The sequence below is a fragment of the Hordeum vulgare genome, chromosome 7H, assembly GCF_904849725.1.
Source record: "Hordeum vulgare subsp. vulgare chromosome 7H, MorexV3_pseudomolecules_assembly, whole genome shotgun sequence".
NCBI lineage: Eukaryota > Viridiplantae > Streptophyta > Magnoliopsida > Poales > Poaceae > Hordeum > Hordeum vulgare.
The window spans coordinates 130,156,259-130,183,671 of record NC_058524.1 but is presented as its reverse complement, the minus strand read 5'-3'; the positions used below and the strand labels follow the sequence as shown (position 1 = coordinate 130,183,671).

Sequence of the window (27,413 nt, the reverse complement as noted above, 5' to 3'; positions counted from 1 at the left end):
TGTCTACTATGCTTAGGGTTGTAATAAATTTGCTTATAATCGTTCGCTGCATTCTACTACTAAGATGTGCCCTTTTGAAGTTGTGTATGGTTTCTTACCTCGTGCGCCTATTGATTTGTTACCTCTTCCATCTACGGAGAAGGTTAATTCTTATTCTAAAGAACGTGTTGATTTGATATTAAAGATGCATGAGTTAACTAAGGAAAACATTGAGCGTATGAATGCAAAATATAAACTTGTTGGAGATAAGGGTAGAAAACATGTTGTCTTTGCACCTGGAGATCTTTTTTGGTTGCATTTGCGTAAGGATAGGTTTCCTGATTTGCGCAAGTCAAAGCTAATGCCACGTGGTGATGGTCCTTTCAAGGTGTTAGAGAAAATAAATGATAATGCATATAGACTTGAGCTGCCTGCATATTTTGGGGTTAGTCCCACTTTTAACATTGCAGATTTGAAGCCATATTTGGGTGAGGAAGATGAGCTTCCGTCGAGGATGACTTCAGTTCAAGAAGGGGAGGATGATGAGGGCATCAATACCATTGTTACACCCACATCCTATCTGATATACATAGTGAACCAGTTACCAGAGCTTGCGCACGCCAATTGAATTACCACGTACTTTTGTTTCTTGGAAATCCTTCTAATATTCATGAACATATGATGTTGTCTAAGTTAGATACTTTTGTTGTACTTATGAATGAAGGACCTAGCATGGACAAGAAGGATATCCGTTGGAGCGGGATCAAGCATGGAGAAGAAGGTGCACGCTCTATAAGGAACAATGAAGCTTCCACTTGTGATCTTCGCACTTTGAAACCACTATAAGGAGAGCATGAAGGCTTGGACGAAATATTTACGACGTCACTTTATAAATTTCGTCCACAGGCTATTATAGGTGTTGTGCTACCTTATTTTCGGCCACGCCCATGTAATTTCGAAATACCATATTATAGGCTATTTTTATAGTCCGTATGTGTGGGGAAACTGGGTTAGAGTCGGTTTCGGACCCCTCCTCTAAGGGGTTACGAAATTCCTCCTATATTCCCATATATATACATCCCTTAGGGTGCCGTTTAGACTTGGGTTTGTTTAGATTACAAGTTCGCCATAGCTGCAACTTCGCGTTCTTCGTTTGTGTTCCACGACCAGACAAAGGCGTCACAAAACCCCACTTTCATCAATAAAGCTTTACTCTTATATTCACAATATCCAGATTGCAATTTTAGTTTCTTGCTTGTTATTTGTTTGCGTGCAGGAAACAAACCCTCGTGGTCAGGTTAATCTTGCTCCGACGTGGTCAATAACCTCTCGGAGTTGGTTTAGTGTTTGTTAAGACGCGACGCCTTCCCACGTTCGTAGTCGGAACGGCAAAGTCTGAAAGGACGTGGATGTCGTCTAGAGGGGGAGGGGTGAATAGGCGCTTTAAAATAATTAAGGTTTAGGCTTGAACAAATGCGGAATAAAACTAACATTTAATATGTCAAGCACAAAACCTACAAACAACTAGGCTCACCTATGTGCACCAACAACTTATGCTAAGCAAGACAAACAACTAGGTGATAGCAAGATATATTACAATAAACAATATGTCTATCACAAAGTAAAGTGCATAAGTAAAGGGTTCGGGTAAGAGATAACCGAGGCATGGGGAGACGATGATGTATCCCGAAGTTCACACCCTTGCGGATGCTAATCTCCGTTAGAGCGGTGTGGAGGCACAATGCTCCTCAAGATGCCACTAAGGCCACCGTAATCTCCTCACGCCCTCGCACAATGCAAGATGCCGTGATTCCACTAAGGGACCCTTGAGGGCGGTCACCGAACCCGTACAAATGGCAAACCTTGGGGGCGGTCACCGAACCCGTGCACGTGGCAACCCTTGGGGGCGGTTACCGGTACCGTACAAATTGCTCGGGGCAATCTCCACAACCTAATTGGAGACCCCGACGCTTGCCCGGAGCTTCACACCACAATGATTGAGCTCCGAGACACCACCAAGCTTCTAGGACGCCAAAGCATCCACGAAGAATAATATCTAGGGTACTAAGTACCAAAGGTAATAAGCTTCTCAAACTTCACTTCCACATATCACCGTGGAGAACTCAAACCGATGCAACTAATGCAATGGCAAGAACACACGAAGTGGTCAAGTCCCTCACACTCAAATCCCTCCACAACAACGAAAGCTATGGAGAAATATGAGAGGAAGAACAAGGAGCTCACAAAGAACTCCAAGATCAAGATCCAAGGGGTTCCCCTCACATAGAGGAGAAAGTGATTGGTGGAGATGTGGATCTAGATCTCCTCTCTCTTCTCCCTCAAGAACAAGCAAGAATCATTGGAGGGATTGAGAGTAAGCAAGCTCTAAGAATGTCAACAATGGAGGTAGAACAAGAGCTCAACGGATAGATTAGGCCAAGGGGGAAGAAGACCCCCTTTATACAGTGGGGGAAGGAATCAGACCGTTACCCCCACTTACAGCCCGAGCCCAGCGGTACTACCGCTGGCTGCAGCGGTACTACCGCTGGTACTCCATAGGGGCGGTACTACCGTCAGCTAGCGGTACTACCGCTGGCTGCAGCGGTACTACCGCTGGTACTACCGCTCGTCCCAGCGGTACTACCGCTGGGCCCCTGGTAGTGCAAAGGCACTACCACCGCCAAGAAAGTCTTCGCAAAAAGGTCCGACGCAGAACAACCGCAAAGATGACGGTACTAAAAACTTTGAGCGGTACTACTGCTGGCCAGGGGCGGTACTACCGCTGGGATAGCGGTACTACCGCTAGCTCTAGCGGTACTACCGCTCGCCATTGAAAAAGCCATAACTTTCGCATACGAGCTCCGAATCGAGCAAACCCAAGCTTGTTGGATTCAAGACGACAAGAGCTATCCAAGCAGCGACTGGAAATCTTAAGACCATGCAGATATGAAAATGCCAATTATATAGAGATGTGAGTCCTCTATGAATGAAGAACCGGCAAAAACACCAACATCGAAAACATCATAGTAGATTCATATGGACTCCATTTTCGATGAACTCGAGCTTGTCACGAAGATGACCATAAGCTCTAAAACTCACAAAGAGAAACACCAAACAAGAACCAAGAAGTATGATGCAAGGATGCAAATGGTTTGAGCTCTCAACGAACGATACGATCAAGCTACTCACTTGAGAGCCCCCCTTGATAGTACAACAATCTATCCTAAACAGAAAACCTATCAAGGGCAAACCTATACCTTGCACCTCGTCCTCTTGAGCTAGATGATGATGATCTTGGCTTCCTCAAGATGGACCACCTTTCTTGATTGCGTTGGCTTGATGAAGACTAGTTGATTTCTCCCCCATACTCACTATGGGTGAGCCACTCTTCACATATCTTCACAAGTCCATTGCCACCACAATGGACGACAAGCTTCAAGCATGATATCTTCGTGCTGATCCACTTGAACTTGCACATCGCAATCTTGACGACGATCACAACTTGACGTCATACTTCATGGGTTGTATGAGATCTTCCCTTTGACGCAAGCCCATGGAAACACACCTAACCCCCACATAGAACTCTCACGAAGACCATGGGTTAGTACACAAACACGTAATGGACAATGCTTACCATACCATGGGATCACTTGATCCCTCTCGGTACATCTTGTACGCTTTGTGTGTTGATCATCTTGATTTACTCTTTGTCTGAGATCTTGATCAACCATGTGTCTCTATGACCATTCTTTGGATAATACCTTGAATACCATCTTGGTCATCATATAAACTCCTTGAACCCAACAGATGGACTTCAAGAAGTGCCTATGGACAAATCCTATAAATGTAACTTAAGGCAACCATTAGTTCATAGAAATTGTCATTAATTACCAAAACCACATATGGAGATATATGCTCTAACAAAGTCTACTCCAACAAAAACGCTAGCCACCATCTCATCGAAAGACAGGGACAACTTCGCCTCTATCAAGTGTTCTTGTGTTATGACTGAATTGATCCAAGATGAACTTTCTGAATGAATGTTAAAACATGATTACATAATACTGAATGTTAAAAGTGATCTAAACACTTTTATATTTCTTTACAAAGGGAGTATATTCTAAATTTTGCGAGTGAGATGTGTTGTGGCAAGGAGAAAAGAGTGGGAAAACTTTATCAAGTTCAAATCAAAGATAACAACGTCAGTTTGATCAATCGCATCTATACCTACTAGTAAAAGAAATATGTATTCTTAGCCCATCATGCTATTTTATAGAAAACCCCGTGAAGTTTTTGACATTAATCCCGCAATACGTATCAAATATTTTTTAAATTACTCATATCTTCTAAAGCATAACTCCAAAATTAACATGTTATATATGAAATTTGATTAGGAAAAAAAATAAAACCTAAATATGACGTTATTTTACCTGTTAACAATTTAAAATAAATTCTATCTAGGATACAATCTTAATCAATAATGCATTATCTGTCTTTCTTTCATACCGGTACTAATCTGAATTGGGAATAAACACCTCAACAAAATTAGGAATGAAAACAAGACTGAAGGTCACTTGTCCTTTTTTTGTAGCATTAAATATAGATGTAAGTCATGTTAAAATAAAAAAACCTGTTGAATCTTGAACTACAATTTTATAAATTAAGACTATCTTTATTTGGATCGTAGCTATAAATTCTCATATTATAGATATTTTTTTGGTAAATTAAATTCTTTTCTACCGTTGTAACACACGATCCCTTATAAGATTGAGGAGGAGGGTGACGAAGGAAAAGCTTGATCTCAAATTCAAAACAAATGTGACGACGGGCTGAAGACAGTTGGATCAGTTCCATTGCACGTGTGCTGAAGACAGTTGGATCAGTTCCATTGCACGTCCGCTTGAGCAATCTGGTTTGTCCACCACGTGTGTATATGCTGTCCTCGTCGCTAACATAGAAGTATTTGCTCCGGAGCTTAAATGCTCCGTGATGAACAGTAAAAATATTAAAAATTAAAAAAAATCTGATTATTTTGTGTGAAAAACTTTGACAAATGTTCTTGTAAAATTTCAGCACGAAATGACATTCGTATAAGTCGCTGAAAAAATCAATGTTCAAAAAAATGCTAGTTTTGAAAATATTTTGGAATGCTGATTTTGTTCTTTTGCCATGCTTTACACGGATATTATTTCGTGTTTACGTTTTGCAAGAATACAAAAAAATGTTTTAAAGTTTATAGAAAATCAGAATTTTTAAACATTTTTTTTGTTTTTATTTTTCTTGTGATGGATAATATATTTTAATTTTACTGTTCATCAGGGAGCATTTGAGCTCGGGTACAGAATAATTCATTCCCCTCGTTGCGCCATTTTCCCAGTCTTCGGGTCGTCTTTCCCATGCATGCTAGGAGCAGACTGGGCTGTAAACTGTTTCTGGGCCTATGGCTTCGCTTGTTCCGCGGTTGTATCATGTTTTTGGGCCGATTCCTACCCGTGCGGCCTTCCATGGGGTTCGAGCTGTTGTCGTCGGATGCACAAGTAGCTCGTTTGTACTACTCCCTCCGAAGATCTCGTCCCACCGAAACCTAGCACCCCATTCTCTCCTCTCGAACTCTCCAGTCCCACTGCCCCTTCCCCACCCCCGCCGCCGCCATGGCGATCACCGCCCAGGTCCCCGACATCATGGGCGAGCGCCAGTCCGGCCAGGACGTCCGCACCCAGAACGGTAACGCCCCTCCCAGCCCCCCTCTCGCTCTTCACGCCTGATCCCGCGGGATCGCGCGGTGTGCCGCGAAGATCTCCTCCGGCTGCAGTCTAGGCTGCTCAATCTATGTCTAACTCGCTGCTCAATCTCCTCCGGCTGCAGTATCGGCGTGCCAGGCGGTGGCCAACATCGTCAAGTCCTCGCTCGGCCCCGTCGGGCTCGACAAGGTACTGCGCTCCTTCCACTTCGCAAACCAACCCTGTTACTCAAGTAGGAGTAGATGGGTAGCCAGGATCAGTGGAGTAGGCAGGTTCTGGATCCACAGTAGTTTCGAGAAAACGACCCTTGTTACATCCCACTAAGCTAGCGTATGCGACCTGCAGATGCTCGTGGATGACATTGGCGATGTCACGATCACGAATGACGGAGCCACCATTCTGAGGATGCTGGAGGTCGAGCATCCCGCGGCAAAGGTGATGCCCGGCAGGCATAGCTGACCTCGTTTTGTTTGAACTGTTGCCTTGTTCTTAGATTTTGCTGCGGTTCTTTTCCGTTTGTAGGTTCTCGTGGAATTGGCTGAGCTCCAAGACCGGGAGGTTGGAGATGGAACTACCTCTGTTGTTATCATCGCTGCAGAGTTGCTCAAGGTTAATGGATGGAGCTTCAATGCCAAGTTTTTCTTGTCTATGAGTTTCTCTGCTATTGTGCTTACAAATGATGCTCCTTTCTTTTAACCAGAGAGCCAATGATCTTGTGAGGAATAAGATTCACCCGACCTCTATTATTAGTGGCTACAGGGTAAGCTTATAACGTTTTGTTTGTTGCAGTACCCCTTCCATTTTAAACAAAACATGTAATGTCTTACATTACTAATACACTTTTTACCTTCATATTCTGCCAGCTTGCTATGCGTGAAGCATGCAAGTATGTGGAGGAAAAGCTGTCTGTCAAGGTAAATGAATACTCTATGAGGAACAAATGGCAGTACAACTTTGTTCCATTCCATGCTCACTCTCACCAACATGAATATTCGTCCACATTTGTAGGTGGAAAAACTTGGAAAAGACTCCCTTATAAACTGTGCAAAAACTAGCATGTCCTCGAAACTGATTACAACGGATGATAATTTCTTTGCAAATCTGGTAGGTTCCTATGGTCACGTGTTCTTCAAGTTTCTTGATCACGCCTTCCTTTTTTAGAAATCTGTGCATAGTGGAGCTCAGAAATTCATGGTACAGTTGTCGTATACTGATTTTGGTGCGTTTGTTAAACCTTAAATACGCCTTCGTTCCTAAATGTAAGCCTTTTTAGAGATTCCAATATAGGCTGCATACAGAGTAAAATGAGTGAATCTACTCTCTAAAATACGTCTATATACATCCGTATGTAGTTCGTATTGAAATCTCTAAAAGGGCTTATTTTTGAAATGGAGGGAGTATTTATTTAGTCCATGCATGCATTTTCAGCTGCCGGTCTTATTATTTATTTTGATAATGCTGCTATGTTATGGTGTTTATCTGACAAGTTACTCATCTTTGGAACCAAATGCTAGGTGCTCCCTTGTCTTGCCATTAGCCTTGGCTAAAAAAATGTGATAATAATTAATTAACGTGGCTGTGGTTTATTAGGTTGTAGAAGCAGTTCAAGCTGTGAAGACCACAAACTCCAAGGGAGAAGTGAAGTATCCAATCAAGGTAAGCAAAGTGCATTGGGTTACAATACTACATTAAACGAAAGTTCTCTATTCTTAATTGCTATATATCAAGTTATGTCAGTTGTGCTATTATAATTGTAGATTTAAGTTGCTGGGTCCCTTCTCTCTGAATGTAGATATAAGCTGCACAGCCTTTGTGGACTCTTTAGGCAAAATTTATTATACAGTTTGTGCTGTTGTTTTGCTTTATGCACCAATTGTATTTCCTGCTGGATGTATTAGACATATTGATATTACACGTGCTAGTGTACAGTAATCTTTAAGTTCCTTAATGTTGGGCTGCCCTTTACCTGATATTCGTAATATTCTACTGCCACTTAAAATTGTTCTTCTCTATTAATAATGTAATGCCTTCTTATGTACTCTCTCCGTCCCAAAATTCTTGTCTTAGATTTGTTTAGATATGAATGTATCTAGTCAAGTTTTAGTATTTAGATAAATTCATTTATAGACAAAGCTAAGACAAGAATTATGGGACGGAGGGAGTATTGGACATGATGTTTGATTCATTTAACACACAGTCAGGGGAATTGTTCTTTTTGCCACTTACAATTTTGCTTGTAAACTGCTGCTCTTTTGTTCTGCAGAGTATTAATATTTTGAAAGCTCATGGTAAAAGTGCCAAGGAAAGTTACCTGCTGAATGGTTATGCGCTGAACACTGGCCGTGCTGCTCAAGGAATGCCTACCAGAGTAACCCCTGCTAGAATTGCTTGTCTTGATTTCAACCTTCAGAAGACGAAAATGCAAATGGGTGTTCAAGTCCTTGTATCTGATCCAAGGGAACTGGAGAAGATCCGTGAGAGGTATATGCATTTTTTTATGGTTTGCAGTTCATTATTATATTTCTTTTTGTTGTCTCCACGATTAACCTCTCAGATAACCTGTTTGTTTCTAATTTCCTGTGATGAGTCTTCATGCCTTTTGCCATATTTGTTTTCTATTTTAGGGTACTCAATAGTACCTTGCTGTCTTTTCTCAGGGAATCTGACATAACAAAGGAGCGAATTGAGAAAGTTCTCAAGGCTGGTGCTAATGTTGTATTTACCACCAAGGGAATTGATGATATGTCATTGAAGGTATGTTTTCATACCTCAGGCAGAGTTAGATTGCTTTTCCCATCCTTGTACAATTTTGTATACTGTTTGCCAGCACACAAACAATTTATGTACGTATTTGGTTGGAGTGGTCCACGTTAGTGAATGTCATATTTTTTCTTTGCTGCTGGTACTTTTGGGGTGGTGCAGACAGAATCTGTTATACTACAGTTAGCATAATATGTTTGTTAGTTTAGCCTTATGGCAGAATTTATCGCATATCACTGCCACCTTATGCTCCCTTCCAATAGTACTCAAATCTCAAGTCTTTGTCCTCGGAAGTGTCTGTTTCATAATTGATTTGATTTTTATGAATTTGAAAAGATGTACTGGGTTGTTTTTGTTTATGTGGATATCACTTTGTGTTGAGTGTAACTAAATCTGCTGTATTGGCGTTTGATGAAACATCATTTCAGTACTTTGTTGAGGCTGGAGCAATTGCAGTAAGACGTGTGCGTAAGGAGGATTTGCGCCATGTTGCCAAGGCAACAGGTGCGACAATGGTATGACTTATTTCTTCATATTGTCATATTGCCGATTAAATATTTATGATCAAGGAGTATTTTCATAATTTACACTATTTAATCTCAATCATGATTTAGCTTGATTTTGTTGAAATATTATTAAAGTTGCTTTCTTCTGTTTTAAAGATTCTAAAGAAATTTGCAATATTGGAATGCATTTATTTGATGATTTCCCATTTCTGAATATTTGCTATTCCAGCGTAGCAGCTTACCAATCTGTTGCAGTAGGACTTGTTAGTAATAAAACAACTTCTATCATTGATATTCCCAAGTAATAATGTAAACAATTACTTTCTCAAGCCAAAATGAACTGCTTGTCAGTATCCTAAAGTAATAAGAATCTGCAGGTGACTACTTTTGCTGACATGGAGGGTGAAGAAACATTTGATCCTTCCTTTCTTGGACATGCCGACGAGGTCGTTGAGGAAAGGATTTCTGATGATGAAATAATTCTAGTGAAAGGCACAAAGAACACAAGTGCGGTAAGTATTTCTTCATGCCAATGTTGAGCTAGCTGTCCTACGACGAATGACAACAGCATCAGTTTCAAAGCTAGAGGCATCACAATTGCATTTCTTTTATGCAGGTTTCCATTATACTCAGAGGAGCAAATGACTTCATGCTAGACGAGATTGAACGGTCTTTGCACGATGCACTGTGCATTGTGAAGAGAACTTTGGAATCCAATACGGTAGGACCTTTTTGCTGCTGTTCTTCCTTTACTTGTCGCCTTGTTGTTTCCCTGTTGTCATGATTTATATGGAGTGTGAGATCATTCTGTTTGTTGCTACTAAGTGTGACCCGGAGTTAAAAATTTAGCTGGTGCTTTCTTGTTCCCAGTCTTGATATTTTTCCAAGATTCTTTTGTATATCATGCTTGTTGCTGGCCTATACGATGTCATTTTTGCAGCTTTCTTTGATGCCTTGTTTTCAATAGCCCCAATCCCAGTTCTTGAGAACTTTTTTCATTCTTGAAGGAGAATAGGAACAGTTAAAAGGCATCATTTAAATGAACCACTATTTTGTAGTATCTGCATATCTTGTCTGCCATTTCACATAGTGCTAGCATTAGTTCTTTCCTGGTCAGTGAATATAGTTCTGTAAGTTGTCGTTTTCTTGTAGGTAGAACCTAATTATTTTCAGTAGTGTATTTAACATGTATATTGGTCATGCAGGTAGTTGCTGGTGGTGGTGCTGTAGAAGCTGCATTATCTGTGTACCTGGAGAATCTTGCTACAACCCTTGGATCCAGGGAGCAACTGGCGATTGCTGAATTTGCAGAGTCTTTGTTGATCATACCAAAGGTTTGCTCAGTTATCTTTGCACCTATGATACTTGCATTCTGAACCGCATGATATACTAATGGGAGCAAGGCTGTGTCATGACAGGTCCTTGCTGTTAATGCCGCAAAAGATGCAACTGAGCTTGTTGCAAAGCTTAGGTCATATCATCATAAAGCTCAAACAAATGCTGATAAGCAGCACTTATCAAGGTACTTCTTGAACTTATTTATCTCTGTTAAAGAAATGAGTGGATTATGGCTCCGCTATGTTGCATAGGCCTTCGAAGACTAGTTTCACCACCCTCTTGAGGAAAATAGTTATGCACTGGGATGTGCATATTGAGCAATTATATAGTCTCCCTCTATCAAAATATAAGATGTATTTTTACACTAAAACGTCTTATATTTTGATAGAGAGGGGGTATAGGACAATATCCCCTTGGTTTCCTGTACAGTACCCTGCAAGCTCCATCTCAGTGTCCCACTTTGAGTTTTCTTTTGTATCGCACCAGAGTACTTATGGTTTTAATTTTGAACTTAGTCGTTTGCTAAGTGAACCTAAATGCATAATTTGGTAACAGTAACTGCTTCTAGATATATTTTTTAGTTCAATCATCATTCATTGTACTTGCCCACTGCTGTTTTGTTCTGCTACTGCACATCTTCAGTTTGTATCTTGCGCTTCTGCACATGTTCAACTTTGTTTGAATTTGCTGCAGCATGGGTCTTGATCTGACAAAAGGTGTAATCCGCAACAACCTTGAGCATGGTGTGATCGAGCCAGCAATGAGCAAAGTGAAGATCATTCAGGTTGGTTGTTGGCCGCCTGTCACCCACTGTGTTCATGTCAAGATTCATGGCACATCTCATATACCTTTTTGCTCTGCAGTTTGCCACAGAAGCAGCCATTACCATTGTGAGGATTGATGACATGATCAAGCTTGACAAGGAAGAGTCTGGCCAAGAAGAGTAGCCACATGCCATTTTACGATCCCTGGTTGCTGTTTGTTATGCCATGGCTGGTGCTATAGACTCGTAGATTGCTGCTTGTGATTTTCCTTTTCTTCCTCTTTGTATTAGCGGACGTTGTCGTAGAATGTTGTATGGAAGATGGATGTGCGAGAGTGTATCGTTGTGTGTGGGTAGTAGAAGGACTCGTGAATGGAAGCAAATTTTGCCTGCAGCTTTATTACGGCATCGCTGATAGTTCATGCAACTAACATTTTTGCCATGTATGTCTTGATCCACTGTTACCACTGCCTCAGGAAGCTGCTGCATCATGGTCGGCCCATTTAATATGCAATTGCTTGGGTTTAATATGTGAGCAATTAGACACTTAATACTTGAAAATGATGTTTAGCCAAAATAAAGGCGACCTAGATATGGTTTTAATAGTCTGAAATCTTTGTATGTAAAAAAAAAGGATTATTTTACCTGGTCCACGTTTGTGTTGGTAGCTTGTCTGATATTCCATAATTTTAGTTCATGCACATTCAAGGTTATAATATGGGAAAATCTAATCTGTAGCGTGTGCATTGCTGAGTTTTGATGCGACGGATTTCCACCCACGTCTGATTTGTTTTTTCTTTTATTTTTTGAAGCCACATGTCGGATTTCTTGGTGCGTGATTAGATGGTATAATATTTTCCATCTTGCGGAACAACATGCAGCCAAACCCCTCTCTTTTAGTCATGCATGCAATGATGTTATCGAATTTGCTTTAAATGATCGGAATTCAAAAACTTTTATCTCTTAAACCGTTAATTTGATTGATGATCTTCTTTGTTGTTGTTGACTTTGTTTTGATGAAATCTTCAAAACTATATCTCATGTGAACATGTTTTGATAACTTCTTTTTTGTTCGTACCTATCATATTTGTTGCACTTACTTGTCATATTAGTAAGTACTTAGTTGTCTGATAAAAAATAACTTAATCACCATATTTTTGAAAATTGTGTATAAATATGACATCTCGACATAATCAAGCTGGCAATCACAAACAACTTATTTTAGGCGATTCCGCGCAAAAATATGACAGCTCAATATATTTAAAACCGATGACCACAAAAAAATCATTTTTGGTCATCGTTTCTAAATATGACAATTCGGCATAGTTAAACTAACAAACACACAATAATTTTGCAAAGTTGTATGTAATTATGACAAGTTGGCATATTTAAATTGACAAACACAACCTATGACATGCTTTTATATCATGTATAATGAAAACGACTACAAGGCTTTGTAGAAACAACATTAAAAAGTACCAATTAAGTTATTTTTCTCAAACAAGTGGCTAATAATATGGCAAGTGGTCAAAAAATGTGGCAAGTATGAACGAAAAAAATAGTTGACGGAACATGTCGACATGAGATCTAGTTTCAAAGAACTCGTCACGAGAAAGTCAATGGTGAAAGCGGGTCATCGATTGAATTAACGGTTTTGTAGATAAAACTTTTTGAATTTCAAACATTAAAGGAAATCTTGATGACATCATTGCATGCATGTATGTTGTAGAGAGGGTGAATTAGACGGAGCATGTCAATACATATCACAAGAAGATGCATGTGATGATGTGCATACAATCTCTATGCCCCTTTATTTTTCTTTTACCAGTGTTTGTGCATGCATATAGCAGCCGCCGCACGGGAGTACGTGGGTGCGGCGCTGCTGCCTAGTTGGGTCCTATAATCATTATTTCCTCCGTCCTAAAATAAGCGTCTTGGCCCTGGTCCTACTAGCTACTACTAGACGAGTAAAACCACAAGACCGACCTGCTCTAGAAGAGGACAAACTTGATCATTCTGAAGGGGCGCATGTTCGATCCTACGGCGAGTAGTTGGTTAACTCTTTATTTTCTTTTGATTTTGATGGGGAAATGCGGTGGGTTGTTGTACTCTTTTTCCGAACATAGTACACATGCAAGCGCTCATATACACACGCATACACTCACCCATATGAACGCACATACGCACACGCTATCTCTATGAGCACCTTCGAGAGACTAAGCCGGCATTCATCTTGAGATTTACGAAGTCACCGTAGGCGCCTCGTCGTCGACGGGAACGTCTCCTCCCACTGAAAGCATATCACCGGAAATCCTATAATAAATCCAGGAATAATGCAAGCACCAGGATTTGAACCCTGGTGGGCTGGGGATACCACTGTCCCTCTAACCATCCAACCACAGGTTGGTTTGCTCGACTTAGTGTGTACTCGGTGTGCAGATTCCTGGGCTTTTCAGCGAGAAAAATGCACCACTCTAGGGTCCTTGTTTACGAGCGGGGCACGGAAAAGCGAGGCCAGGGAGAAATAGACTGCAAAAGTAACAATGAAGAATATAGTTAGGCTAACTCCCTCAAATCGATCAGGTCTGTTCATTTTGACTCAAACAGACAGACGAGCCACCTTAACATTCGACCTCATCCACTTTCACTTCCCCACCATCTTCATTGCTTTCCACACAACGAACCCTAGCCTAGCTGTTGGGGAACGTTGCATGGGAAACAGAAATTTTCCTATGCATACGAAGACCTATCATGGTGATGTTCATCTACGAGAGGAAGATCGGATCCACATACCCTTGTAGATCGCTAAGCGGGAAGCGTTAAGAAACGCGGTTGATGTAGTGGAACAACTTCGTGATTCAAATCACCGTCGTCCCACGACCCGTCCCGATCTAGCACCGAACGGACGACACCTCCGCGTTCAGCACACGTACATCTCGATGACGATCTCCACCTTCTTGATCCAGCAAGAGAGACGGGGAAGTAGATGAGTTCTCCGGCAGCATGACAGCATGCCGGTGATGGTGATGATCCATTCCTGCAGGGCTCAGCCCGAGCTTCGCAGAAAACCGATCTAGAGGAAGAACTACGAAGTAGAGGTTTAGGGTTGCACATGGCAAAGTTGTGTCTCAAAACCCCTAAAACATTTAGTATATATAGGAGGAGGGGAGGGGCTAGCCTTGGGGCTCAAGAGAGCCCCTAGGGCGTCGGTCGAGTGGAGGAGGAGGGACTCCCACTCCAATTCGGTTTGGGAAGGAGGAGTCCCTTCCTTCCTTCCCACCTCCCTCTTTTTTTTCCTCCTTTGATTTTTCCTCTTGGCCGAAACAGCCCTATTAGGCTGGAGGGCTGGTGCCCCACCCATGGGCTATTAGGTTCTCTCCCGGGTGGGTGCCCCCTCCCGGTAAAAACACGGAACCCATTCGTCACTCCCGGTGCATTGCCGACAATGCCCGAAATCTTTTCGGAGGCCAAATGAAACAATCCTATATATCAATCTTCATTTCCGGACCACTCCGGAAACCCTCGTGACGTCCGTGATCTCATCCGGACTCTGAACAAACCTTCGGTCACGAACACCTATAACTCAACTATACCGAACCTTAAGTGTGCAGACCCTGCGGGTTCGAGAACTATGCAGAAATGACCTGAGACACTCCTCGGTCAATATCCAACAGCGGGACCTGGATGTCCATATTGGATCCTACATATTCTACGAAGATCTTACCGGTTGAACCTCTATGCCAAGGATTCATATAATCCCGTATACCATTCCCTTTGTCCTTCGGTATGTTACTTGCCCGAGATTTGATCGTCGATATCCCTATACCTATTTCAATCTCGTTACCGACAAGTCTCTTTACTCGTTGCGTAATACAAGATCCCATGACTAACACTTTAGCCACATTGCTTGCAAGGATTATATGTGATGTTGTATTACTGAGTGGGCCCCGAGATACCTCTCCGTCACATGAGTGACAAATCCCAGTCTTGATCCATGCTAACTCAACGGACACCTTCGGAGATACCTATAGAGGACCTTTATAGTCACCCAGTAACGTTGCGACGTTTGATACACACAAGGTATTCCTCTGGCGTCAGTGAGTTACATGATCTCATGGTCATAGGAATGAATACTTGACATGCAGAAAACAATAGCAAGAAAATGACACGATCACATGCTACATTTATAGTTTGGGTCTTGTCCATCACTTCATTCTTCCAATGATGTGATCGAGTCATCAAGTGACAACACTTGCATATGGTCAGAAAACCTTAACCATCCTTGATCAACTGGCTAGTTAACTAGAGGCTTACTAGGGACATAGTTTTGTCTATATATCCACACATGCATCTATGTTTTTCATTCAATACAATTATAGCATGGATAATAAACGATTATCTTGAAACAGGAAATATAACAATTACTATTTTATCATTGCCTCTAGGGCATATTTCCAACAGTCTCCCACTTGCACTAGAGTCAATAATCTAGTCTCACATCGCCATGTGATTTACATTGGAATAAATCTAACACCCATAAGTTCTGGTGTTGATCATGCTTCGCTCGTGGAAGAGGTTTAGTCAGCGGATCTGCAACATTCAGATCCGTGTGCACTTTGCAAATATTTACGTCCTCTCCTTCGACATAGTCGCGGATGAGGTTGAAGCATCGTTTGATGTGTCTGATATTCTTGTGAAACCTTGGTTCCTTGGCTAGAGAAATGGCACTAGTGTTGTCACATAACAGAGTTATTGGATTTAGTGCGCTCGGCACAACTCCATGATCCGTCATGAACTGCTTCATCCATACATCCTCCTTAGTTGCCTCTGAGGCAGCCATGTACTCCGCTTCACATGTAGAATCTGCTATGATGCTTTGATTGAAACTGCACCAGCTTACCGCACCCCCATTAAGAATAAATACGTATCCGGTTTGAGACTTAGAGTCATCCGGATCAGTGTCAAAGCTTGCATCGACGTAACCCTTTACGACGAGCTGTTCGTCACCTCCATAAACGAGAAACATTTCCTTAGTCCTTTTCAGGTACTTCAGAATATTCTTGACCGCTGCCCAGTGTTCCACTCCTGGATCACTTTGAAACCTGCCTGCCATACTTATGGCCAGGCCGACGTCCGGTCTTGTGCACAACATTGCATACATGATAGACCCTATGGCCGAAGCATAGGGGACGGTACTCATCTTTTCTCTATCTTCCACAGTTACTAAACACCGAGTCTTGCTCAACTTTATACCTTGTAACACTAGCAAGAACCCCTTCTTGGATTGCTCCATTTTGAACTTCTTCAAAACTTTATCAAGGTATGTGTTTTGTGAAAGTCCTATTAGGTGCCTCGATCTATCTCTATAGATCTTTATGCCTAATATGTAAGCAACTTCTCCTAGGTCTTTCATTGAAAAACATTTGTTCAAGTAATCATTTATGCTCTCTAAAAACTCCACATTGTTCCCAATCAGCAATATGTCATCCACATATAATATTAGAAACGCTACAGAGATCCCACTCACTTTCTTGTATATATAAGATTCTCGAACAACTTGTATAAACCCAAACGCCTTTATCACCTCATCAAAGCGCTTATTCCAATTACGAGATGCTTGCACGAGTCCATAAATGGATCGCTGGAGCTTGCATACTTTGTTTGCATTCTTTGGACCGACAAAACCTTCCGGTTGCATCATATACAACTCTTCCTTAAGAAAACCATTAAGGAACGCCGTTTTGACATCCATCTACCAGATTTCATAATCAAAAAATGCAACTATTGCTAACATAATTCGGACGGACTTAAGCATCGCTACCGGTGAGAATGTCTCATCGTAGTCAACTCCTTGAACTTGTCAAAAACCCTTTGCCACAAGTCGAGATTTGTAAACGGTCACATTACCGTCCGTGTCCGCCTTCTTCTTAAAGATCCATTTGTTCTGAATAGCCTTGCGACCTTCAGGTAATACTTCCAAAGTCCACACTTTGTTTTCATACATAGACCCTATCTCGGATTTTATGGCCTCTAACCATTTGTTGGAATCTGGGCCCACCATTGCTTCTTCATAATTCGCAAGCTTGTTGTTGTATAACAACATGATGGATAAGACATGATTCCCGTACCACTCAGGAGTAGTACGTGATCTTGTCGACCTGCGAGGTCCGATAGTAACTTGATCCGAAGCTTCATAATCATCATCATTAGCTTCCTCCTCAACTGGTGTTGCCTCGACAGAGATTTCTCTCTGCCCCGCGCCACCATCCTGTTGGAGCAGAGGTTCCACAACCTCATCAAGTTCTATCTTCCTCCCACTCAATTCTTTCGAGAGAAACTCTTTTTCAAGAACAGCTCCGTTCTTAGCAACAAACATGTGACAGCCCGATGCCGACGTTCTAGAAAATTCCCCTTCTATTCCGTTTTTGTCGTGTGATTTATTTTATTTGCCGCATCATCATCGCATCATGCGCATCATCTGCATTGCATCGGCATCTCCGTTGCCGTCCGTTTTCAAAACTTGCATCCGTTGTTAGTTGCCGGTTCTCGTCATTGTTCGTTCTGAGCCCGTTCACACCCGCACGCGCCCGCGGCATTGTCGAAACCCTATTTTTAAAGTGTGCGTAAAACTTCCTCTGATCGAGGTGAAACTTGGCACGCGGTCGTGATTAGATATAGCTAGGCCGCCTGTCGAATTTCGTCGCGATCGGAGTCCGTCTGGTACCCGAATGGTCGACCGTAGCGGCACCGTATTCGGTCTACCGTCGGACGTCTGTCGGTGTTTTAAATTCGTTGCCGCGCCGCCCGTTCTCCCTCTCATCTCCGGATATCCACTCTACATGGCCGCGTACCCATTCCCGCGTTCGGAATCGTCCGAATCCGACCGCATGGTTGGATCCGGAACGCGATTCCGGGTAACCTAGCCCCCCATTTGTCTATATATAGCCCCTCCTATTATTTTTAGACAACCCCCTCTCTCTCCTCCTCGAAATCCGTGCCTACCCCCGAAACCCTAGCCAGCCTCTCTCCTCCCTCGAGCCGCCGGGCCCGCGAGCCCGCGCGCGGCCCGCCCGAGCCCATCCGAGCCGCCGCCGCCCCGGTCTGGCTCCCGAGCCCTAGCCTGGCAGCCTCGTCCCCGAGCTCCTGCCGTCCCCGAGCTGCCCCGAGCCGCGCAGCTCTCTCCGCCGCCGGCCTGCCCGCGCCGCTCCGGAGATGCCCTCTGCCCGCCGCCGGCTTTAGCTCGCGGAGAGCCGAGCCCGCAGCTCCTCGCCGCCTCCCTGTCCCGTTTGCGCCACCCTCTGTCCATCGCGACGCTCCTCGAGTCGCCGGCCGCCTGGTGCACCGCCGGGAACGGATCCCCGGTGCCCGGATCTGGACTCCCTTGCCCCGCCGCCGGCTGCCCGTGCGAGCTGTGTAAACCCGCCGCCAACCGCCTCGCTGGTCTCCTCTCCTCTCGGTCGGGAGCGAGGAGGAGGACGATGCCCCTTCCAGCGCTCCTGGGCCGCAGCGCCCCAGGCCGGCTCGGCCTCCCCACGGCCCAGCTGGGCAGTGGCCTTCCACCCGCCTCGGCCCAACTCCCTCTTCGCGCAGGCCACTGCATCCAGCGCGCGAGGCACAGTCTGCTGCAGCCTCCGGCCGGCCCAAGAGGCCACGCAGGTGAGCCCTTCTATCCAGCGCCCCTGTGCGCCTTTTGCCATGCCGCACTCGCCCTATTAGGCCCATTTAGGTTTAGGTTTTTCTGTGAATATATATTTTTCAGGAATTATTTAGATATTCAAACGTACGTAGGTTTTAAACCGGATATCGGATCGCGACATGTAGCATATGGATTTCGTGTAGAATTTTGCGTAGATTACGAATTTACAACTTGCATATTTGTTTGACGTAGATTAACGTGCCATATGCATAGGTTAACGTGCTGTTTCTATGGGATATGTCCCGTATTTATTTTTCGTGCGAGTTTGAATTTCTCGGATGCCGTAGAATAATTGTCCATGTTTTAGGGATCATTTTTGCATGTATTTTAGAATGATCATTTGTATTTTTGCGTGTAGGGATTGCCTCTAGTATATTTTCCCGTATATAGGTTTTTTCCCGCATTAATGTGTGGCATTATTTTGTGTTGCAAACCCCACATATTTTATATGTTTCTGGGGTTCTGTGCAATTAGTTTTAACCTTTGAGTAAATTAGTTCGCGCGATATTTTGCCGTGATGCCATTTTGTTTAAATTCGTAGGATTTATTCCGTGCGTCGATTGACGGAGTTGTCAACTAGAGAGTTGATCTTGGATGTTTTGTTTAGCCCCTGGTATTTTTAGTTGCAATAGAAATGCATGTTTAGGTGTGTTTTTCTTGCTCTCAAGTTGCTAGATATAGTGCTGATTTGGAGGTGCTGAAATATTTCTAAGTCTGGAATCTGTTATATTTTGTTGCTGTCTTGTCTTGCTTGCATCTTGTGATCTGTAGCTCTTTTGAGGTTGGTCCAATGGAGTTAGTTGTACCCCTTGTGTTTCTCTAGCATGCTGTAAAGTTTCATGCCATTTGGATCCTTGTAGCTATAGGTTTTTCTGCTGTCAATATTGCTTCAGATCGAAAACTGCACTTTCATGAGGTGTAAATTTCACTAAGTCTGAAATAGTGTGTGGGATGCCATTTTGTGACTTCTTTCTCTAGTGATCCTTGCTGCCATGTTAGTTGTTGTTAGTAGTTTGTAGTATTGCTTCTTTCCCTCTTCCGCGCCATGCCTTTCTTGAGCATATCGGAGTTGTGTAGCCATAGTTGTGGGGCGTAGAAAATGCTACGTGACTGATTTTGGCAGATTGTAGTGATTTCTTGTTTTGCTCGTAGTTTTCGAACCGTAGCTCCGTTTTGATCGTGTCCTACATGAAACTTGCTTAGAAACTCATGTAGTTTCATTTTATATTGCTGGTTGTATATTTTGAAGTGCTCATGACCGCCGTTGCATGCATATTGCATTCATGCCATCATATCTTGCGGTGCTTGTATCTTTTGAACCGTAGCTCCGTTGGAGATGTTCTTTATGTGTAGATTGCTTGAAATGACGCGTAGAATCACGTGAACCTATTTGTTTTGCTGTTTAACAACCAATTAAATGTGTTAGTTCAGATCTGGACAGAATTGTAAATTAACATGTGAGGTCGTCTCGGAGATGCTATATGTCATTTCCGACCTCATTTAAAATGTTTAGATAGGTAGGTTAATTTACGCTTCACCTCTTGCCATGTTTAACCACATTCAATATTGCCGTTTATCTAATCAGGATAGAACTAAATAATTAAACGTGGAGTTTCGTCAATATGCAACTCGTTGTATATTGAACTTCACTTAATGTGTAGTGTTTGATTGTGTGAATTGTCATGCCGTGACTTGCATGTACCCAGCTGCTCATGCATCATATGTGTTGTGCATCGTGTGGTGAATTTCGTGTGTTGATTTGTGTTTCCGGTTTGCTTCGTCTCGATAGAGTTCCGCAGCGTGCCGGATTGTGAGGACCTGTTCGACTACGTCGGTTCGTCTGCTTGACGGAGGCATTCTTCTTCCAAGCGGGATCTCAGGCAAGATGATCATTTCCCCAGATACCATTACTATCATTGCCATGCTAGTTTTACCATTGCTATCGTTTATGCCTCGTTGCCTACCACCTGTTAAATATCAGCCTCTCAACAATGCCATGATTACCTTCAATCTGTTCGACCTAGCAAACCACTGATTGGCTATGTTACCGCTTGCTTATCCATGTTGTTAGCGTTGCTAGTTGCAGGTGCAGTTGCTTCCATGTGATAACATGGGTTCCTTGTTATATCACCATATTAATGCTATTTAAGTTAATGCACCTATATACTTGGTAAAAGGTGGAAGGCTCCGCCTTTTCTAGCCTGGTGTTTTGTTCCACCTTTGCCCCCTTAGTTTTCGGCTACCGGTGTTATGTTCCATAAATGAGCGCTCCTAACACGATCGGGGTTGTTATGGGGAACCCCTTGATAATTCGTTTTAGATTAAAGCTGGTCTGGCAAGGCCCAACATTGGTACTACATTTGCCTAATAACCTAATAATAATGCATAGGGACCTGCCGGCACCCGAGGAAATTTAATCAACCCCCGGGCCAGTGCTCCTCATGAGTGTTGGTCCAAATTGGCAGACTACGGGGCCACCGCGGGGCAACCCGAGGTTTGGTTCTCCTAGTGTGACCCATCCGTCGTGTCCTGAGAACGAGGTACGCGACTCCTATCGGGATCGTCGACACGTCGGGCGGCCTTGCTGGATTAGTTTTACCTTTGACGAGATATCTTGTGCATCGGGATTCCGGTGATGCTTTGGGTAATCTCAGAGTTGAGGTTTTCCACTAGGGGATCCGACGAGATCGCGAGCTTCGTGATTGAGGATTTCTATGCGGCTTGTGGTAATTTGTGATGGACTAGTTGGAGCACCCCTGCAGGGTTAAATCTTTCGGAAAGCCGTGCCCGCGGTTATGTGGCAACGTGGAAACTTTGTTTAACACTGGTTCTAGATAACTTGAAGTTAACTTAATTAAAATATGCCAACTGTGTGCGTAACCATGACTGTATCTTTCGTGAGTTCCTTCTCCGATCGAGGACACGGTGGGGTTATGTCTGACGTAGGTAGGTGTTCAGGATCATTCATTTGATCATCAGTAGTTCATGTCCGCTACGCGTAGATTTCCTCCCTCTTATTTCTTGTACTCGTAAGTTAGCCACCATATATATGCTTAGCCGCTGCTGCAACCTCACCACTTAACCATATCTCACCCATTAAGCTTTGCTAGTCTTGATACCTCTGGAAATGAGATTGCTGAGTCCCATGTGGCTCACAGATTACTACAACACCAGTTGCAGGTACAGGTAAAGGGTACTTGAAGCGAGCGCGTTGATTGTTCATTTGGAGTTGCTTCTTCTTCTTCTTCTTCATCGATCTAGGATGGGTTCCAGGCCGGCAGCCTGGGATAGCAAGGATGGACGTCGTTCTTCTTTTCTCGTTTGTTTTCGTCCGTAGTCAGACCCTGCTCTTACTCTTGATGATTATGTAATGTACTGATGTGACTCTGATGTAACTTGTGGCGAGTGTAAGCCAACTCTATATATAACTCTTCTTTTCAGTACATGTACTTGTAACGATATCCATTCTTGCGACACGACGAGATGCGCTTCTATCCCTGACGAGGCCTTCGTGCCAAATTGAGGATAGGGTCGCATCTTGGGCGTGACAAGTTGGTATCAGACCAGTACCGACCTAGGAGCCCCCTTGATTGATCGAACTTGGTTGAGTCGAGTCTAGTTATATATCGGAGAGTAGGATTCTTTTTCTCCTCTTCTATTGTCTGGTGAGGAATCTTGACGTAATAATTTACTCTACTCCTCTTCCCACTCAAATTTTTTTAGGATCACGTGGATATTTTTGGAATCTATATGATGCCGATGTGACGGAGTTCTGTCTTGGTGCCTCCTGTCTGACTTGATTTTCTTCCGGGGAGTTGAGCTCCAGGGGATTCTTGAGCACATCGTTATCATTCAGATTTCTTGGTATCTAAGAATGAAGGATGTTCGTAATTGCTTCAATACTAGTAGTGGCGAGATAACCCTGATGTCACCAGTACTGGTGCAGATTGCTCGGGAGTACTGCCATACTTCGTATCGTTGTGATCACGAGGGTCTGTTGTAGATGAAGGTCCGAGATTCTGGTTGTGTGTTGACGGATGTGATACAGGTGACGGGTTAGTATAGGAGTTGTGTGATATTACTCCTTGTGTCCGTGTACCAGATTGCATGACCAGATATTTCGGGAATTCATAGGTGGGAATTCAAGTAGTTTCTTATAGGACAATCTTCCAACAAATGCATGATGTTAGGTTGGGGTTCGACATCTAGTGGATTCGTTTGTTCACGGTCGACTTACAGCAGTACACATTGTGTCTTAAAGGGTCCTTGTAGCTTGCTACGACTCGGGGACGCTTCGTATGTCGGGTGCACTGCCTTGCACTTGATGGCTACTGTAAAATCGAGCCCGTGCGATCCTGTCCACGAAAATATCGGACGAAATCTTTCTCATGAGTTTGTTCTGGCTTGTTTCATAAGCCTCATCCCTTTGTTTTGTTGGAATATGGTAATTCAAGTTGCTTCGATGTCAAATGGTGATTTCAGATCTTTCCTAAGATGTGTTCTCATATTTTTTTATGTGAATGCTAATCCTTTTGCTTAATCAATTGTCTTATCAATTCTTTCCAACCGGTGTGTTTCTCTCCAAGTGGATTCAATCCTCTCCAATTTTTGCAAGATCATTCTCTCATTTTATTCCGGAGTTCATCTCATCTAGCCCAAGTTGTCTTTGTTTTTCCCCGCCCTCCCGCCCTTTTCTTCAGTGTTTGGATTTCATCCTAGTGCCTTCTTATTCAGTGATGCTTCCGCTATCTCTTCTTCCTTTTGTATCCGGTGATTCATTGTGAAGATTCTCAGGAGTCGAGTTCATCATTTCTTCATTTTGTTCTTTTCCGGTGAATTTAATTCAGATATCCGTGTTCATCATATCCTTTTTATCCCTGTAATTCTTTCCTATGTTGGAAATTGTTATGAGCCTATCTTGCTATTCATTCCTCTTTTTCCTATCCGGAGTGCTGAAGTTATCTCAGAAATTCTTGTTTTCAGTTCTTTCATTATTTCGGGGTGCTAACCTCATCTAGTTCTCTTCATACCGGTGCAATATCTATCGTTCTAAGAAATCTTTTCATCGGTGGTTTCTTTGAGTGGGCCCATAACCCACAGGTTTTTCCCAGGATCTGTTATAGCTCTTTTAATCTACTCCCGGAGATCATTAATTCTTTTTAACTATGACGTAAGTATGAATTTCATCAGTCATATCCCTTCTCCAAGGCCTATTCGAATTAATTCTCATATTTGGCTCAACCATTCATTCTTCATTATTCCGGAGTGTCTCAGCTATTCTTGGTGTTGTTTCTCGTCATCATTCTCACCTTGCAATCCGAAGGAGTGTTTCTCTCAATCTTGGTCCGTTCTTTTGAAGATTCATCATTTCAGCTTTGTGCCATCATCTTATTTGTTCCAATCGTGGGTAATCCCTTTCTTGCTATCCGGTGCATTTCTGAGTTGTTTTTATTTCTCGTTCCTCCGAAGGCCATCATTTTAGAAGATTCTTCGTTCTCAGCTTTCAGCTTTCATCCTTAATTCTTCTCCATTGTTGTCTCTTCGTTCGTCTCTCGATTATCTGGTGCCGTGTTCTAGTTTTCTATCAGGTGGCTCATGATCTCTTCATTCTCATGTATCTCCATTCGTTCAGGGTTGCCTCGTTCATTTCAATTCTCACCGGTGTTTCTTGCAACAATTCTTCTAGTTTGTGCTCATATCTCTCCTCAATCTTTTCAGAGGAATAAGTTGTATGCTTAATCCGTTGCTTGTCATCAATTAAACTTGATGAAGGATAAACATAACATAATTCTTATTCTTGTTCATAGTAATCTGAATTCTTCTTCCGGAGTGGCTCATGATATCAATTCTTTTCGCAAGTGCTTATCTTTCTTTTCCGAAGTTCCAAGTTCTATCAAGTATCTCTTTGTGAGGCTTCATCTTAATCTTGGCAAGGTCATAATCATATTCTTTTCTACCTTCATATCTTTGCATCGTTCATTTGTATACGGAGGTCCTTCATGGTGGTTCATCAAGGTTTCAATTCTTTCTCAAGTGTTCTTCAAGATTCTTGTTGGAGAACCTCAAGTATTCTTTGTCTTGCATTTATATGTGCAATTGTTCTTCCTTTATCCTTTGAGGTGGTATTATAGCATTCTTGTTAGTGTAGGAGTCTCGAAGAGTTTTCCTTTCGAGAATGAGATAATTAAATCCACCAATCCTTTGATCATGAGATATTTCAACCCATGATTTCTTCATTGAGCTATCTTGGTCTGGATTTCACCTAATGCTTTTCCTATGGATTATGCTATCATGGTGCTTGTCATTTGCCCAAGTTCTCGATGTATCCTCTTGGTGTAAGGAGTCTTGATATCTTTGCTTTCTTCTACCCTTGTTTCTTTTAGTGGTTGGTTGTCACCTCATATTTGTTGAGATGGTTTTCATAAGCCCACTACTATCTTGTTCTTTTCGTTGTTGTTTTTCCAACAACTTCGTCCAATTTTTCTTGCAAGGATGCTTACCAAGTTCATTGGAGATAGTAGTTGTCATTTTTCTCTTCATTCTCCTCTTCCGTATGAGCTAGTTCCTATTCTATTGTTCCGGAGGCATTGTGATATTGCTCTTTTGGGTCAATCTTGTTGTTCTATCAAGTTCGTGGTGTTCCCTTGTTCTATTTAGTTGTTTGTTATGTATATTGTCTAATTCTCCTACCTTTTCGATTTTTTGTCCCTTTTTCCTACTGAAGTGATGCCGAAATTTTCCGTGAATTCTTGCTTCTTTCTCTTATCATTCCTCATCTCTTTGCAACCTTCAAGGATCATTGGTTTCACTCGTTTGTCAAAGAAGCGACTAAGTTTTACCTCTGGTTCTTTCTCATCCTCTCCCCCTTTCATTCTTGGATCTCGGGGCGAGATCCTCTTGTAGTGTAGGAGAGTTGTGACAGCCCGATGCCGACGTTCCAGAAGATTCCCCTTCTATTCCGTTTTTGTCGTGTGATTTATTTTATTTGCCGCATCATCTGCATTGCATCGGCATCTCTGTTGCCGCCCGTTTTCAAAACTTGCATCCGTTGTTAGTTGCCGGTTCTCGTCGTTGTTCGTTCTGAGCCCGTTCACACTCGCACGTGCCCGCGGCATCGTCGAAACCCTGTTTTTAAAGTGTGCGTAAAACTTTCTCTGATCAAGGTGAAACTTGGCACGCGGTTGTGATTAGATATAGCTAGGCCGCCTGTCGAATTTCGTCGCGATCGGAGTCCGTCTGGTACCCGAACGGTCGACCGTAGCGGCACCGTATTCGGTCTACCGTTGGACGTCTGTCGGTGTTTTAAATTCATTGCCGCGCCGCCCATTCTCCCTCTCGTCTCTGGATATCCACTCTACACGGCCGCGTACCCACTCCCGCGTTCGGAATCGTCCGAATCCGACCGCACGGTTGGATCCGAAACGCGATTCCGCGGTTATGTGGCAACGTGGAAACTATGTTTAACACTGGTTCTAGATAACTTGAAGTTAACTTAATTAAAATATGCCAACTGTGTGCGTAACCCTGACTGTCTCTTTCGTGAGTTCCTTCTCCGATCGAGGACACGGTGGGGTTATGTCTGACGTAGGTAGGTGTTCAGGATCATTCATTTGATCATCAGTAGTTCACGTCCGCTACACGTAGATTTCCTCCCTCTTATTTCTTGTACTACGAGAGTTGGTTAGGTACACATCAATAACATGTATATCACATATACCTGGTTTGGCGTTGGCCGCCTTCTTATCAGCTAAATACTTGGGGCAGTTGCGCTTCCAGTGACCCATCCCCTTGCAATAATAGCACTCTGTTTCTGGCTTAGGTCCAGCCTTGGGTTTCTTCGTCGGAGGGGCAACCGTTTTGCCGCTCTTCTTGGAGTTACCCTTCTTGCCTTTGCCGTTTCTCTTGAAACCAGTGGTCTTAGTGACCATCAACACTTGATGTTCTTTCCGGAGTTCTGACTCTGCGACTTTCAGCATCGCAAATAACTCGCTGGGTGACTAATTCATCTCTTGCATGTTATAGTTCAACACAAAGCTCTTGTAGCTAGGTGGCAATGATTGAAGAATTCTGTCAGTGATAGCCTCTTGCAGGAGTTCAATTCCCAGCTCAGCTAAACGGTTTGAGTACCGAGACATTTTGAGCACATGTTCACTGACAGACGAATTCTCCTCCATTTTGCAAGCATATAATTTATCGGAGGTCTCATACCTCTCGATCCGGGCATTCTTCTGAATGATAAACTTCAACTCCTCGAACATCTCATATGCTCCATGACGTTCAAAGCGTCGTTGAAGTCCCAGTTCTAAGCCATACAAGACTGCACATTGAACTACTAAGTAGTCCTCCTTACGTGCTTGCCAAGCGTTCAAAACATCTTGTTCTGACGTAGCGGGTGATTTGTCTCCTAGCGCTGGACATAATTCTTTTTCCCAGCTTGTAGGATAAGCCTCAGATTACAAGCCCAGTCTACAAAGTTGCTACCATCATCTTTCAGCTTAGCTTTCTCTAGGAACGTATTGAAACTTTGAAAGTCAGGGTTGCTACTGCGTGAGCCATTGATCTACAACATAAAATATTGCAAAGTGTACTTAGACTATGTTCAAGACAATTAGAGTTCAGCTAATCATATT

General features: G+C 42.9%; 1 protein-coding gene across 1 annotated transcript; it reads left to right on the top strand.

Moving 5' to 3' along the window:
* Window positions 1-5,535: 5,535 nt before the first annotated feature.
* On the top strand, window positions 5,536-11,533 carry LOC123407076 (T-complex protein 1 subunit alpha). The gene is made up of 17 exons (XM_045100115.1): window positions 5,536-5,703; window positions 5,845-5,909; window positions 6,066-6,155; window positions 6,243-6,329; window positions 6,421-6,480; window positions 6,584-6,634; window positions 6,729-6,824; window positions 7,311-7,376; window positions 7,984-8,201; window positions 8,378-8,474; window positions 8,909-8,995; window positions 9,364-9,498; window positions 9,603-9,707; window positions 10,192-10,320; window positions 10,405-10,508; window positions 11,018-11,108; window positions 11,188-11,533. The coding sequence occupies exons 1-17, from the start codon at window positions 5,631-5,633 to the stop codon at window positions 11,269-11,271; spliced, it is 1,638 nt and encodes a 545-aa protein (XP_044956050.1). The 5' UTR covers window positions 5,536-5,630; the 3' UTR covers window positions 11,272-11,533.
* Window positions 11,534-27,413: the final 15,880 nt, after the last annotated feature.

Coding starts and splice junctions, on each gene's coding strand:
- LOC123407076 (XM_045100115.1), top strand. CDS start 5,631: ATGGCGATCACCGCCCAGGTCCCCGACATCATGGGCGAGCGCCAGTCC. Junction 6,330..6,420: donor TCGCTGCAGAGTTGCTCAAG/GTTAATGGATGG, acceptor TCTTTTAACCAG/AGAGCCAATGATCTTGTGAG. Junction 8,202..8,377: donor CTGGAGAAGATCCGTGAGAG/GTATATGCATTT, acceptor GTCTTTTCTCAG/GGAATCTGACATAACAAAGG.